Source organism: Leptosomus discolor, chromosome 7 (assembly GCF_034619465.1).
Source record: "Leptosomus discolor isolate bLepDis1 chromosome 7, bLepDis1.hap2, whole genome shotgun sequence".
In the NCBI taxonomy this organism is placed as follows: Eukaryota; Metazoa; Chordata; class Aves; order Leptosomiformes; family Leptosomidae; genus Leptosomus; species Leptosomus discolor.
The window spans coordinates 62,300,574-62,317,401 of NC_141397.1; the positions used below are offsets into that span (position 1 = coordinate 62,300,574).

General features: G+C 48.2%; 1 protein-coding gene across 1 annotated transcript; it reads left to right on the plus strand.

The window, feature by feature from the left end:
* The first annotated feature begins 1,985 nt into the window (after positions 1-1,985).
* Positions 1,986-4,868, plus strand: SLITRK3 (SLIT and NTRK like family member 3). Its single transcript, XM_009957828.2, has one exon. It carries the CDS (start codon positions 1,986-1,988, stop codon positions 4,866-4,868), a length of 2,883 nt encoding a protein of 960 aa, XP_009956130.2.
* Positions 4,869-16,828: the final 11,960 nt, after the last annotated feature.

Sequence of the window (16,828 nt, forward strand, 5' to 3'; positions counted from 1 at the left end):
CTCATTGCATTCCCAGCACGTCTCAGGCTTGCTTCTTTTTTTTTTTTTTTTTTTTTTTTTTTTTCCCTTCTTCTTTTTTTTTTTTTTTTTCCCTTTTGCCTCAGCTTCAGCAGGAGTAGAGAGAGAGAGAGAGAGGGAGAGAGAGACACAGAGAGGGAGAGACAGAGAGAAACCAGCAATCTTTAAACTCGAGCTTTTTTTTCCCCCTTCCCCTTTTTTTTTTTTTTTTTTTCTTTTTTTTTTTTTCGGTAACGATGTGCTAAAATCTCTCCTGCAAACCGGTAAGTACAACCTTTCTGGATCCTTTTGTTACCGCCTAGGGTCAAAGACAGCCCCTCTTCCAAAAAGAAGATATAATAATCCTCTTTATTTATTTTTTTTCTTATTTTTTATTACAGCCCTTGCAGAAGAGAAAGAACTTAAGTGGCTAATATTTTGCAAAGGAGACAGAGAGACTGATACTGCAATATAGCTCTCATCTCTCTCCCTTCTTCCCAATTAGACGCTGGTTTTAATTGCAGAGGGTATTTCTCTTTTCATGCTTTCAACCATCTCCTCTTTCCCACAGGGGAGGGTTTCATTTGCAAGTTGATCCGTAGGATTTCTCTTCCTCTGGCATTTCTCTCCCCTAAATGCATCTTTCTGCTCTTAAGTTTGCGGATGGGGGGCAAAATTCTCTAGTTCTTACACGAGGAAGGCAAAAAGGACCTTTTCTATTGAAAGATTAAGACTAAAAGCGACGATCGCTCCGAATAATTCTAATGGGCATTTCAGCGATTCAAGGAAGGCTGCATCACCGCCGTTATTATCACCATCCTTAGCATTTCTCTGTGCCCATACATTTAAAATATCTGGGGAAAGGAAGGGTGAAACCATATGTTGAAGGAGCTGCATCTCATTAGTACAGTATTATTTTCATCTGATTGGAGAAGAATGGTGTCCTCATTCGGAAACGTATATAGTAGGATAGATAATTTATCGGCTGGTAAGTGTCAAGGTATTTTTTCTTCCACTTTCAGCTTTTTAACCGGGTCTCCTGCTTGGTCCTGGGGGCGCAAAATACCCTAATCCAGGGCAGGCTGAGCGTTTCAGTCCTAGGTGCCTCTTTAGCTGTCACTTCCCTTTAGATCTGCTGATCGCATGGGCATGTGCTTTAGAAAGATTAATCATCTCTAAATGCTTTAATCAGCTAAAATGACTAATATGTGGTATGTATTTATCAGATAATATACCAGTTGCATTAATTTATCGGTGCATTTGAAAGGGGAAGGTTTTCTTTCGAATCAGGGTTGTTAACCATTTACTATTTTAAAGACACTGTGGGGATTTCTGAAGGGAACCGTTTTGCCAGGGACATCAGCAAACCTTGCACATTCCTTTGAACTTACGTATGGAATAGATGGAGCCGGGAGGGAGAGAGATTCGAGGACTGAGCTTCAGTAACTTTGGGAGTTTGCATGTACGAAAGATGGAGTGCGACACCGGAGAAATCTGCCCACCGGTATCTCCCACCCCACCCCCCCCCCCCCCCGCCGCCGCCGTAGTCGATGCGGGGCGACGGTGGCTACAGAGCTAAAATCGCCCACAAATGCGAGATACGGGTCGTTCTAACCACTGGTCCTGCGGTGGAAAACATGTAAAGACGCAACACGTTCAGCCCGTGTGCTCGTGTTGCTGTGTGGTCCGCATGTGCTGTCCTCTTTATAGGTGGCATTAACCAAAAGGGGGGGCGGGGGGGGGGGGATATGGGAGGCTGCTATCGCGGGATTCAACCTTCTAACATCTCTTAAGTACAAATCAGGGCAAGGCTCGCCCATCCGACCCCCCTAGAGTTGGTTGTGAACGTCTGCCCAACCACCGCTGAACTTTCCAGGAGCCTGACACGAGCCTAGCAGGTAGGGGCTTAGCAAAAGCAGTGGGGCAGGACAGAAATACTGAAATCTGCGTTTTTCTTCCCGTTGCAGTTTTGTAAACATCAACCAACGATGAAACCTTCCACGGCAGAGACGCTTCATAAAGGGAGGATGTTGTGGATAATTCTTCTAAGCACAATTGCTCTAGCATGGACTACACCAATTCCCTTGATAGAGGATTCGGAGGAACTCGATGAGCCCTGCTTTGATCCATGTTACTGTGAAGTGAAGGAGAGCCTTTTCCATATACATTGCGACAACAAAGGATTTATAAATATTAGTCAGATAACAGAGTCGTGGTCGAGACCTTTTAAACTTTATCTGCAGAGGAATTCCATGAGGAAATTGTACACCAACAGTTTTCTTCACTTGAACAATGCTGTGTCTATTAACCTTGGGAACAATGCACTGCAGGACATTCAGACGGGGGCTTTTAACGGGCTCCGAGTTCTGAAGAGGTTGTATTTGCACGAAAACAAATTGGACATTTTTAGAAACGACACTTTCCTGGGTTTGGAAAGTCTGGAATATCTGCAGGCAGATTACAATGTCATTAAACGGATTGAAAGCGGGGCATTTCGAAACCTAAGTAAATTGAGGGTCCTTATCCTAAATGACAATCTTATCCCCATGCTTCCCACCAACTTATTTAAGTCTGTGTCCTTAACCCACTTGGACTTGCGCGGGAACCGCCTAAAAGTCCTTTCGTACCGCGGGATGTTGGACCATATTGGCAGGAGCCTGATGGAGATCCAGCTGGAGGAGAACCCGTGGAACTGTACGTGCGAGATCGTGCAGCTGAAGAGCTGGCTGGAGCGCATCCCCTACACCGCCCTGGTGGGGGACATCACCTGCGAGACCCCCTTCCACTTCCACGGGAAGGACCTGCGGGAAATCAAACGAAGTAAGCTCTGCCCCATGCTGTCCGACTCCGAGGTGGAAGCCAGCCTGGGCATCCCTCAGCTGTCGTCCAGCAAGGAGAACGCGTGGCCTACGAAGCCTTCCTCCATGCTGTCCTCCTTCCATTTCACCGCTTCCTCGGTTGAGTACAAAACATCCAACAAGCAGCCCAAACCCACCAAGCAGCCCAGGGCGCCCCGGCCTCCCCCGACACCCCGCGGCCTGTACCCCGGGCCCAACCAACCGCCCGTGGCTGCCTACCAGACCCGGCCCCCCATCCCCATCATCTGCCCCACCGGGTGCTCTTGCAGTTTGCACATCAACGACCTGGGCCTGACGGTCAACTGCAAGGAGCGAGGGTTTCACAACATCTCCGAGCTCCTGCCCAGGCCCTTGAACGCCAAGAAGCTCTACCTGAGCGGGAATTTGATCCAGAAAATCTACCGCTCCGATTTCTGGAATTTTTCCTCCTTGGATCTCTTACACCTGGGGAACAACCGGATCTCCTACGTGCAGGACGGGGCTTTTATCAACCTGCCGAATCTCAAGAGCCTGTACCTGAACGGCAACGACATCGAGCGGCTCACCCCGGGCATGTTCCGGGGCCTGCAGAGTTTGCATTACCTGTACTTCGAGTACAACCTGATCAGGGAAATCCAGCCGGCGGCCTTCAGCCTCATGCCCAACCTGAAGCTCCTCTTCCTCAACGACAACCTGCTCCGCACCCTGCCCACCGACGCCTTCGCCGGCACCTCCCTGGCCCGCCTCAACCTGCGCAACAACCACTTCTTGGCGCTGCCGGTGGCCGGGGTGCTGGAGCACCTTCACGCCATCGTCCAGATCGACCTGAAGCTCAACCCTTGGGACTGCACCTGCGACCTGGTGCCGCTCAAGCAGTGGCTGGAGGCCCTCAGCTCCGTCAGCGTCGTGGGCGAGGTGCTGTGCGCCAGCCCCGAGCGCTTGGCCCGCCGCGACCTCCGCTCCCTGGAAATGGCCGCCCTCTGCCCCGCCGCCCTCCGCCCCGCCGCCGCCGCCGCCGCCGCCGCCTCGCCCCCCGCCGCCCCTCCGCCTCCCGCCGCCACCGGCGCCGCCGCCTACGAGCTGCCGCCGGCCTCCGCCGCCGTGCCGCTCTCCGTCCTCATCCTCAGCCTCCTCGTTCTCTTTTTTTCCGCCGTTTTGGTCGCCGCGGGGCTTTTCGCCTTCGTTTTGCGCCGTCGGAGGCGGAAGCTGCCGTTCCGCGGCCCGCGGGCGGAGGCGGCCGACCTGGGCGGCGTCCCGCTGCGCTGCCCGCGGCTCTTCGAGGAGGGCGGCGGCGGCGGCGGCGGCGGGAGCGGCGGCGGCGGCGGCGGCGGAGGGGGGGTGGGGGAGCGCTCCCCGGAGAAGGCGCCCCCGGCGGGCCACGTCTACGACTACATCCCGCACCCGGTGACCCAGATGTGCAACAACCCCATCTACAAGCCGCGGGAGGAGGAGGAGGAGGCGGCGGCGGCAGCGGGAGGCGGCGGCGGCGGCGGCGGTGGCGGGGAGGCGGCGGAGCTGCTGCGGGGCGGCGGCGATCGCTTTGCCCACGCCGCCGTCGCCGCCGCCGCCGCCGCGCAGGAACCGGGCAGCAACTACCGCACTTTGCTGGAGAAGGAGCAGGAGTGGAGCCTGGCCGTGTCCAGCTCGCAGCTCAACACCATCGTCGCCGTTCACCCCCAGCACCCCGCGGGCGGCGGGTTGGCGGCGGGCGGCGGAGGGCTCGGGGGGGCGGCGGCGGGAGGAGGAGGAGGAGCCCCGCGGGACCGTGACCGCCCGCCGCCCTGCGCCGTGGGCTTCGTGGACTGCTTGTACGGCACCGTGCCCAAGCTGAAGGAACTGCACGTCCACCCCCCTGGCATGCAATACCCGGACCTCCAGCAGGACGCCAGGCTGAAGGAAACCCTCCTCTTCGCGGCCGGTAAGGGCTTCTCAGACCACCAAACCCCCACAAGCGAATACCTCGAGTTAAGGGCCAAACTCCAAACCAAGCCGGATTACCTCGAAGTCCTGGAGAAGACCACGTACCGGTTCTGACCGCCGCCCCGCCGCCCGCCCCGGCACCGCCGCATGCGAGTAGAGGATACAGCTGTGTGCTCTCCCCCGCCAGATGTGCGCGCTGCGGGGAAGGGCCGTTCTCAGATCATTAATCGATGAAGTGCCTTCGCAGACTTTTGCCAGCAGATGTTAATCAATCATTATTTTTTATACTGAAACTGAGACTTTGACTGTGCCATGTCTAAGGTATATTATTATTATTATTATTATCGGGGATCTTTGTATTGATCCTGATTAAGTAAATTCTATGTGTGTCTCTCTCTCTTTTTCCTTTTTTTTTTCCCTTTTTTTTTTTTTTTTTTTCAGTTGCAGTAAACTTTCTTTATATTTTCCCTTGGAGGGGAGGGGGAGGGAAGATGGCATTTTGTGGCTTGCTTTCTTCTTGCCCATCATGGCACAGATTCTGTACATTTATTTAAAAAAAAAAAAAAATGCAAAGAAGCAAACGAGCGCAGTTTGCTGCATGCCTGGAAACTGCAAGAGGGAAGGGAGGGGAGGGTCTTGCTCGAATGTCTCACTCTTGTCTCTCTCCCTCCCTCGCACGCACACTCACCCTCACCGCCACCCCCCGCCGCCAGCCCGGCCCCTCCGCGCAGCGCCCGCCGCCGCGCAGCGCGGGGTCCCGCTGGCCGCGGAGGGGAATCCCGAGGGCTGGGGGAAGCCACCCGGAGCCGAGCAGCCCAAAGGATGTCACCACGTGGCGCACACACTTAGGGGATGCTCAGTGACACTTCATCATGACGCCATGGTTTTTTGGAGGACATCCGCACTTTCCTAATAAAAGCAACATGCAAATATACAGAAAAAGAAAGGAAAAAAAAAAAAAAAAAAAAGCTACTGGGCACCTGTCACTAACAGCTTTGTAGGAAGCACCTTTAATGTTTTCTCTCATACACACATACACGCACACACACAGACACAAAGGTACAACAATGTGCATATATTTATTCTGTAATTTCAAGTGAATATAAATTGTAAAGGTAATGTTTAATCATTGTACAGTGATGCGTCTGGTATAGCTTTCCTAATAAAACGTTTTGAAAAAATGCATATATATATATATATATAAACCCATATATATATATATAGGAATACAAAGCTTGAACCTGGAACTTCAGCTTCCCCCTACTGAGATTTCCTTCCCCCACCTGAACCTCGAAAGCTATTTTATTACTAACGGCTCGATGCACTGTGATGTTAACAGAGGAGAAAAAAAAAAAAAATAGAACAAAAAGCAAAACCCTGTACGGCTATTTTTGCCAAGATACCACCCGAGACTTTTCAAAATCCGGTTTCCAACGTGTGTTCCCACGTTGCACTGTACCCCTGGCGGTTCCCCTCTTGTTTAAAAACCGGCAGCAAAATTCAGACCGCGTCCTCGAGTGGCGGTTCCTGCAGGATCCCCGGCTCTCCGGCGCTGCTGTGGGTGCTTCTGCTGCTCGCGAGTGGCAGTAAATGCGGAGCGAGCAGGCGGAGGCGGGGTGGTGGGAGCGGGGAAATGAAAGCGCGTTTCCAGTTTGGAAAAGGGGTGTGTGTGTGGGGAGGGCGATCTGGGAAAGGATCCCCCGCTGCCCCGGCGCGGCCCTTTGCTCCCCGCTCGAACCGGAGCGAGACCAAAGACGATCGGATTTCCCTTCCCCGGGAAGGTCCCGGTTGGTATCTTGGCCCCCCCCCCGCCCCGGTGGGTAGCTCAGACCCGGCGGTCCCGGGCCGGTGGTGGCGGAGAGAGGCTCCGCGCGGCCGCCAGGTGGCGCCGTAGCTCCAGCGCTGGCGGCCGCGGCGGGGCGGGAGCGCGGGGAGGCCCGGGAAGGCCCGGACCAGGCCGCGGCCTCGGCCTCGGCCCCGCTCCCGCCCCGGCCCGGGCCCCGGCCCCGGCCCCGGCCCCGCTGAATGTACCCCCCCCGGGGCGCCTTATACCGGGGCAGAGCCCGTAGCCGGGCGCCCGTGTCGCCAAGGCATTCCCCCCAACCCTTTCAAACACAGAGTTTTATACAGAAATATCAAATATATCTATAAATGTCGTTTGTCTTAAGGGAAGAGCGGTAACGGTCGTGTATGCGGGTGAATGGAGGGTATGTGTTTCCCCCGCAATGTGTTGTAAAAGCATCGCCCCGGGGCGTTTCTGCTGTTGGGGGGCTCTGAGCAGAATTTCTGGAGCAGGGCAGGGGCTGCCCTCAGACCCAGCTCTCCTTCCATCCCCCAGGGAACGACTTGATTTCACCCAGCACAACCCATTTTAACGGAGATAAACCCATGACTACTTGTTCCCAAGCGTCCTGTGGACGGCTTCAGCCAAGACGCTTATTGCGGGCTTTATTTTTTTGGTCAGTCTGTCTTGGAGAGGCGCCTGGGTGTGACTGAGGTGATTTCCTGAGCCTTGGTAGTCGCCGTGTGTGTTTTGAGATGGAGGGACAGCTCCAAATGTCTGTAGGTCTCGCATCGGCTCCATGCTACCGCTGAAAATATTCTGCGTTTGAAGTTCCCAGGTGCCTCTGTTGAGCTGATAGTGTTCTGTTGCTGCTGCCTCCAGCTCTAATCTGTTGGGGTTTGTTCATTTGTGGGTTTGTTGTTTTTTTTTTTAATGCGTAGTGGAAGAGCATGCACGTGTTAAAAGTAATAAACATCAAAGTGCAAAGGCCAGGTCTTTCTTATGATAATCATAATAATGACGTTGATAAGACCACATGCAGGGAATGTGTGGAGCTGTATAAATCAGGTTAAAGTACAACCCCGAGTGAAAGTGGTGCTGTATACATTTGGTAATGTCACCAAACCCCCAAGTGTTCATACTTGTACCCAAATATAGTAAAGCCAGTTGCAAATAATGTTTATATTTTAATTAAACTGCAGAACGGCAAGAGAATTTCAGCGTAACTATAGGTAGTAATCTCACCCGCGAACGGTGAGGAAATCTATTTATTCAGTGGAAATAAATTTGTTCTATGAGAATGGAATTTTGTATTAAAAGAGATAATTTTTGGCTTACATTGAGTTATTTTTCTTTCCTTGTGTAGGAAACTTCCTCTTCCTTGTGTGCTGGAATCATTTGGGGATGATTCGCTCTGGATTTGTTGACGATATTTCACTGTGATATCTAATGTGTGTTGTGACGACTTCTATTTTGCTATTTCATTGTGTTGAGCTGAGGCTGAGTGGGTGGCAGCGTTACTTTCCACTGCAGGAACCAAAAGTGGATCCATCGTCTCTGATCTGTGGCGGGTGACTCTTTACATGCTTCAACCTGGGTTACTCCTAGTTGATAGGGAGTATTAATGATAATTATATAATTATCGGCAGTATTATTGGTAGAATTAACAATATTGGGAAGGAGTCAAATAAAGTCAAATGATCCGCATTTACACTGGAGCTGTTTGATGGGGTACTATTTTAAATAAATAGATGGTTTTTTAGCTTATTCCATTATTGTACAGCAAGTAGCTGGTATCGGCTTCAGCAGTTCAGCTTGTGCTCGGAACGTGGCGGTAAATCTTTCATCAGGTGTTTGTTTTACCCACTCATTGATTATATTGAAATTCTTCCGACAGGTGGAAAAGAAAAAAAGGCCAGGTAGGTCCCAGTCGTGGCCGCTAATGCCTGCGTATAGGAAAAGAGAAAGGATAATAATGGTGGTCAATTTTCAGTGCTCTTTTGTATTTCCTGAATATTGTCATTGATGTCACCATCATGTTCTACCTGGGTTAAAAGATTTGTTCGAGACTTGGAAATTGCTTCATCGATCTCTTGACAGTATTGATAGTGAGAGGAAGATGTTAAGTTTTATGGTACGAGTAACAGCCTTTGGAAAGCGATCCATCCCTGAGCGTCCGTCGCAGCACGCCAGGGCCCCTGCTGCTCTAGTCAGGCGAATATCGCAGACGGGTCATTTGTTACGGGATTCAGTGCACGTGAGCTAAGCTAAACTCAAGATTTTGTCAGAGACTTTGCCAGACAAAACCGCTTTGGAGCACGTCATCACAGCCGGCCTGGTTTTAAGCTAGAAACGTGCAGTTACGGTCAGCTCGTGTTCTCCGCTGTAAGCGTGTCCAGCAACAGGGCAGAAAGGTCTCTACAGAATGTCGATTTGCAGTGCTCTACGTTTCTGAAGCACTAACGGGTGCAAGCGGTGGCTCACGAGTGCGGTGCTGCTTCTCCTTGGTTCAGGTACCTCCTTCACACGAGCTGTTCACACGAACAGGACGTGATGAATTGGCTTTAGGTGTAACCGAAACCTTCACGTGAAAAAAGCGCGTAGAATTTGGCCGTAAGTTTGGAAGTTCATTGCTTGGCTACGTTACTTAACCAAAGAGTACGACTTCTGGCGGTGCTCCAGCCGCTTAGGTGCGAGCTCGTTCCGGAATTGTGCTTCTTCCAAGGCGTTTGCTTTCACAGCGTGGATTTCTGTACGCTCGGAAGTCAGGCTGCTGCGCCTTGCATATTCCTATTGCCTGAGTTTTCCAGGATTCTAAATCTGACTTCCTCGTAACCGAGTTTTGCAGTGAATTTATGTATGGGTTGTGCAGTACAAGGCGGTTGTTTCCCTGGGAGAGATGGAGAGTAAATTCAGCCAGTATGTACTTTCACAACTTCATAAGCTCTTTGTACAAAAATACGCTTTTTTAAAGATACATTGTAATGCTGAAGTGGAAATACATCTTTTTTTTTTCCCAATTCTTGAAAAAATTCTGGTTTATTTGGGCAAGTGTACCTATGCCCCAATTCGAAGCCTGTTTGAGCTAGTGGAAGAAGTGGAAGGAATGCTTGTGGAACAAACCCTTGTGTGGGTATGGACTGGAGGCCTAATTCTCCTCCTTGAAGCCAGTGACGAAATACCACGTTACTGCTCAGTTTTAGTCAACAGGCAGGAATGAAGAGCAAAGTCTGATCTCAAAAAGTTACAACATACCTTAAGTGGATTCAAGTATTTTGAGACAAGTACTCCACGTGACTATTTCAGAATAAAATGAGTAACAGTGTAGAGAAAATGGTTTTGCTATCAATTCAGTAATTTTTCTCATTGACTTCATTCACAAATTAATCGATCTTTAGCACTTTTTATTTTAAAATAAGAGCATTTGCATAAAGAGAAATATGACTGCATCTCAGCAGATTCAAGAAACGTAGATATTCGCACCAGAGTTTAGGCCTAATGTCATAGGTAGGAAACTAGCCACCAAGATTATTAATGCAACGATTGCAAATTATTTGGAAATATTTTATGAGTGTTATCCTTTTCTTTGAAAGCAAGAATATTAACAGGCACTGGCAACTGGTTTTTATACTTTTTTTTTTTTCCTAATGTCTTTTGCTTGATCCTTATGGTTCCTCACTTTTAAAATGATGTACTTCTATTTTCGTTTTTGTTTAGGGTGTTGGAGGAGTTAGGGGGGTTACTGGTGAGAGCGTTAACTTTACAGCACGTGGCTCCTGGGGTGAAGCTTGTAGGTTCTCTTTGATCACTGCGGGAGGGTTTGGAAACGCTCCCCCGTGGTGGCATTTTCTCTGTTAAGTTGGCCGATATTGTAGTGGTTTTCAGAACAGTGTCAGATGGCTCGGTTTTGTGGGAAAATGATAGGAGAAGGCTCCCAGGAAAGGAGCCACTGGCAGTGCTGTAGGAATTCTCTGTCCCACAGCTGTACTAGGTAGTCTCTGTAGAGTCGATGTTGCATCAGTCTTTGTATTTTTGAATGTTAAGGACATTAATCTTAAGTGTGGGATTATTTTTAGACATTAGGAAGATGCATGTGTATGCAATACTAAGATGTTGGGTGCCTTAACAAGAATAGATAATAATAGAGGGCATAGCACAATATAAAATATTAATAACTCAGTCATATGTCATGTACTGAATCTTTAATGTCCATTTACTTTTTCTAACATCTTTATTTTTCTACTAGAATTTTCTAAATCTCTCAAGAATATCCTCTATATTTTATGAATTGTGAAGAAATATTTTAAGTTAGCCAAGGGTCGAATCTCTTCATGTTTGGGAATGCAAACCGATACCACTAACTGTGGAGGAATATTCCAGTCCATGGCATGTGGCAAGGCAATTTGGCACGTTGTTGTAGCCCTGTGCCAGTAAGGGAGGTTCTCTGTAGCAATGAGATTTTGCAGTAGGGGTTGAATAATTTAAAGCAGGAGCTCCTGAATGGTGATAAATCACTATTGGACTGGCACAGACCTGAGACGTGCTGCTGCTTCTGATGGTGCTGCCATCCCTTCTGCTGATGCTGACCTGCAGCATTGCCAGTGGGGGCTCCTGTAACAGTAATTCTAAACAAACAAACAAACAAATTTAAAAAAAAAAAAAGAAAAAAAAAAAGCAGAGGAAAGGTTTGAGAGTCTTTATCGTACAGGGACCATCTCATCCGAAGTTAATGACTTTCCCCAAACGTTAGTGGCATTAGTATACTGATAATCAGAGAATGTTGGGGTTGTTTTTTCTTGCTTTCCTCAGCTTTACTCTGGTTTTCTGGAGACAGAAGCTGGCTTACATGTTAAAAGAACTGTAGGAATGTATATGTTAATATTTTTTCGGACCGTACTTGTTTGAAACAGTCAGTCACAACAGTAACTGTCCTAAACCAAGATGAGTTTTCTAGAAAGCCTTGGGGTTTGTACTTGGTCTCTGAGTTATTATTACGTGTATATATGTATAATGTCCATTATCTGAATAATCCTTGAACCGGTCTGTCATTGAACTTTGGAGGCTTTGGCTTTGCAAATCAAGGCTAATTAACGGGCGGGGTTTTTTTTTGTTCCACGATTGTTTGGTTTGCTTTTATTCAGAGTATGACTGGCGAGAGGAAAATACTGCAGTGTGAAAATTCTCACTAAACAGTACTTTTTAATAGGACTTTGATATGTAATTCTTTCTTCTTCTTTTTTTTTTTTTCCTTTGGAGAATGAAGGAGGCTATGCTCAAAAGAGCGTAGGAATTGCCACGCAGGCTTAGAGTTGAATTGCGTTCACTCTGCTGCGCCCAGGACTCACTCTTGGAGTGCCCAGGACCCAAAGGAAGATGTAATCAATTCCCATCAGTGAGATTACAGGGCCAGATGTGGCTGGCGAATCTGCTCCACCATTAGCTCTCACCCTGAGCAGTCGGGTACCTGGGGTACTGCACCGCTGGAGGTCCTGGTCGTGTGTGCACAGGGAGCGGGGGAGCGCTGAGCACGTCGAAATACCACGTGGTAGTGTTTCGGTGAAAGGTGAGCTGTAAAAAACTGGGCGTCGCTAACGGGTGCTGGCCATTTAAAAGTTTGTCTCGGCGTTCTGTAGAAAACTCATCCAGATGTTCCCGGGTGCTGTTAAACTGCCGTGCAAGGGCACGTCTGATCAGCCTTCATCAAAGCGCTGCTGAAAGGGCTGCTGGGCTAACGCGTTCTTCGTTAGAGAGCAGCGTTTCTTGTGGCACCGCTTCTGTTGCGGTTTCTTGCAGTGGCCCAAAAACCTGGCTGCTTTGGAAAGTGGATAGTATTGGCAAGCAAAGCGATACGGTAAAGTAAAGGTATTTTTTTAGTTCCAGTTTATGTTAGTGTTTTCTTCAAAGAAAGGGCAAGGCAAAGCTATTGGCTCCTTGTTCTGCAGCCCTCGCTGAGAATAAGTAAAGGCACCGATTTAGGCAAAGAGTCAGGCATCGTTCAGTCCGTGTTTAATTCTCCACTTTGTTTTTAAACCGACAAAGCAAGAAATGTGGATGTGTCTAATTTATGTATATATATAAATGTATAGATATTCCTCCTGTGAGCTATGAGGGGCCATGACACTGCAGCCGGCGGTGCTGATGGAAGGAATGGCCTTGGCATCGCTGGGGGACGGGTTAAGTTGTGACAAGCGGGAGCGGTGCCAAGGCTAACAACGCAAACGGCACCTCGGAGTCAAGCGTCTCCCTGGGTGAGAGACAGTGACAACATGCAATTCTTGTTGAAACTTCTCTTTTAAGAGCAGATAAACAAAAAACCTCACAGAATCCCTTTTTTCCTGCTTTTGGCCCAAGTTCTCAACCGGCCTGCAGATTGTTGGCGTTCTCAGCATTGCTTTTACCTATCTGCATGCACAGATATCCGTTTGGCTGACAATAAGCGTTAACACCCCGGGTTGGGCGTTGACCATGAGCATGAAATGGAGACCAGTGGAAAATACGGTTGTCTCTGTTGGGTTTTTCCGTAGAGCGGTGTTTTGCGCCTCGAGACTTCATTCTGTGGGATGTACCGACTGGGTTGCCTACCTGTAACTCAGCTTTGTAAGCAGCCTCCCGAGGTTAGCCGTGGTGGCGTGACGTACCTTGCGCTTTGCCAGCCCCTACAAGCCAGCCAAACTCTGCTAAAGCCTCCAGAGCACAAATCACTGATAAGATGGATCCCCAACAGGTCTGCATCAGGGATAAAGCGGAGACATTCCGTTTGCCACAACCTAAAGTTAGTCGCTGTTGACTCGAAGTGGTGGTGACTGCCTCCTGGGTCGTTACTTCTGCTGGAACGGGGTGGCTGACGTGTGTGATGGAAACACCTACACTAAGTGTGTACCATATGTACCCTGTGTATATATGTACGTTTATACAAGTATATGCTAGCATGCCGATGTGTAGAAGTCGATTTTTGGAAGGTTCTGGGAGATTCAAGAGTATGGCTTGCTTTGGACTGTTATTAAAAACAGGGGCCTTTTGGTTATGAAGCTAAAAATAGATACGTTAAGACCTGCATTCTCAATGTAGGTCAGTGGAGGCACTTCTCGGATATATTAGCATTTTGGACACTTAATCTTAGCAGCGTATTGCGTCTCCCAGCACAGGTTAGTAGAGGCAATGCGGGAGAAATTGCGGCGTCTCAAGTCATTCAGAAAGGTTGCCAGGTTTCTCAGGAGCTAGAATGGCAGAATAATGAGCATTATATTTAATTCGGGATGGAAAGGCAACCGTGGGGAGTTCGGCAGAGGCAATCAGATTATCTTGGCTCCGTGGGGGAGGGAGAATTTATAACTATAGCTATCTAAAAAGAAGCAAGCTGTGTGTGCATTTGTGTGTGTATATATATATATTTATATATATGTATATACAAATCTGTGTATGTGTATATAACACTGTGTGTATATATGTATGTATGTATATGCCTCCAATGTATAATACATGTATCTATAGATATGTATACATTTATATGAATTTATATTTCTCTATATAAATATCCATGCACTATAGGAAATAACATTTCAACAGCGCGTCCTTTTCTTTAAAACCCAACAAAAAGCTGCTTCCATTAATATCAAATTGGCACAAATGTCTTAAGTTATCTTTTCTGTGTAGAAAGGAGCGTTGCTTAGTGGTTGAGCACAAGCCTGGAAGGTTTTTACTGTTCCAGAGGACTCCGAGTAAGTCATTAGCTACTCCACAGCTGTTCTACGCTTGTGAAATAAAGTGGTGGCCGAAATGATTCAGGGCTGGTTGAAAGGCAAAGGAAGGGGGTTGTTGACTGTTTGTGCTTTGGGAATCTCTGCTGTGCTCAGAGTATTGACGGTGACGGAGCTGCAGCAGTAATTATTGTGGTTGCTGTTAACATCCCAGCTAATGCTAACGGCTTCTGAACCGAGGAAAAAAGATGAATTTCCTGCTCTAAAGTAAGTTATCTGAACTCTGATTACTTTGACTCAGTGATGTATGGATTTCCATTTAGGGTTAGGATGTTAGGCTGTAAAACAAGAATCTTAGCTCGGTGAACGTCTCGTTCAGGATGTGTCTTTTATGTTCTAATTGATTTTAAATAATTTCACTTCATCGTCAGAACAAGCTATACCTTAATTCATGATAAGCTCAAAGAATTTCTCAGCTGGAAGCCCATTCGTACCAGGGTGAATTTTGCACTTGACTTCAGTGGGGTTGAATCAGATCAGAATGTTTCCATTAAGCGCTGACATTAAAGCAATCTTGTAGTTGTGCAACTATGAACTAGAATTGTAATTTTGTAATAAAAGCGAGCCTAAAAAATGACTTACTAGTTACGTATTCTATGATTATAGCATCCTTCTGTCGATGAGACCTTTACGCAATTGCTGGGTGTTGGCAAGGGTTTTGATTTTGTGCTGCTGGTCGTTACTCTGGGGTTTGCCCCTGCTTTGAGCTAGAACTGGCTCAGCCCCTGGAATAAGGCACCGTAAGACGCTGCCGTTCGAAGGAAAAGCTGCAAAGTAACGGTCTCTGTCAGCATCCCCGCCCCGAATGCCGGCTGGTCGCTGAATTGCCACACGTGTCGTGCTGGAATAAATGTAGGTCACAGGAACGTGGATTTTTCACCATGATTTGGGCTCCCGCGCGGCAGAGCCCGTGCCCGTCCCCGACTGCGTGTGGGGACGGGCACAACACGCTCGGGGTTGGCGGCGCCGCCGCAGAGAAGTGCCTTTCTGCCCCCCTCCACCGAACAGGCCTGCGCCTTCGTGGTGGTCAGAGCAGCGTGGCTCTGCCGTGCTGCCAGTCTGCCGTCGTTTGCAAAGCGTAAGGTGATTAGAAAAGGAGGGGACTGGATTATTTCTTCCTAAGTCCTTTGCTTCCTTTAAGGCAGAAGGCAAACAAACAAGAAATAATCGCAGAAATCGAACCAAACACCCAGTGGCTTAAAATGCATGACACTGAGTGAAATACTTCCTTTAAGCTTCTTGATTATGCTTTGCCTTATTATTTCATCTGGAGGAAATAATCACCTTATGGGAAAGGGCTTCCCGATCTCTTTTGCATAAATGTTACAGTGAAACTTTTTGTGATATATAGCTGCCTGTGCAAGAAAATAGGTCATTTCCATACAAATGTCATATTTTTATGCAGAAAATATGCTGAATTCATATACTATCTTCTGGTTAAAGCAATCCTTTTGCTGGTTTTGTGATTTCAGCATATTTGCCTGAATGAAGAGAACCGGAAGGGAAGCAGAAAAAAATGATTATTTTTTAATTAACTCATGCAGGCCTAGTATCAGGCTAACCACTTGAATAGGGTGTCTCTGGGGCACTGAGGAACGCCATCCTCAAACGGCTCGTTTTTTTTCAGCGAGCAACACCAGAATTTGAGCGCGGTGTATCGCAAAGCTCAGAGGGCCGCCGCTTTGCTGAGCGTCTGGAGACTTTGGGAAATAAGTTTTTCTGATGTCACTTGTTAAAGAAGACGCCTAGATGTCCATATCCTCCGGGAAGCAGCCATTCACACAAGAAGCCCACAAACTGAAGGCAGCAAAGGAATGATGAAGTTTGCAAATCTCCTCACACGCTGTAGCAATCTCTTCCACGCGGGATGAATTTAATCTATAATGAACCTGGGCTACTTGCACTGTTGCTCTAAAGAAACAATAAACCAACCCTGCCTTCTATATAGTTGAATTTTGCCACGCCACTTGATATTTAGGAAAGGAACAGTGCGGTTTGAGGATCAGACACTCTCTATAGATAGACTTCCAAATAAATTACGTGACCTAAAGCACGTAGGTGCCTAAGGCTCCACTGGCATAAATCATTGCAGCTCCATTGCTCTCAGCACAGCAGTGCTCATATCCCTGGGCTGGGGAGATGATTCAAAGATGTTTGGTACCCGCTGGTGTAGCAGATTCCCTGGAGGGCTTTCCATGCAGCCGCTAGGGTTTTGTTAAAGAAGTTTAAAAATGAAGAGGAATAATCCCAGCTTCTCGGCTAGTGTGGGCTGGCGTCAGCCCAGCAAAGTGCTTGGGCTACTCAGTGCTGGTGGGGAGCTTGACCGTGTATGTGGCAATCTTATCCCTCTTCACCCAGCTGGTGAATTTCTTCCCGTGGGAAGGCGAAGAGCTGAAGCTATGTGATGATCTTTGGCGACGCCTGTACCGCCTGGCCCGTGGACTCACAAGGACGAGGGTTTTCCAGGCTCCTATCCAACTTCTGCACGAGCTGCTACACCCACCTAAAACCTGCCTTTCTCCTTGTCTGTTGAA

Bases quoted from the DNA above. Each gene is read 5' to 3' on its own strand.
- SLITRK3 (XM_009957828.2), top strand. From the start codon at position 1,986: ATGAAACCTTCCACGGCAGAGACGCTTCATAAAGGGAGGATGTTGTGG.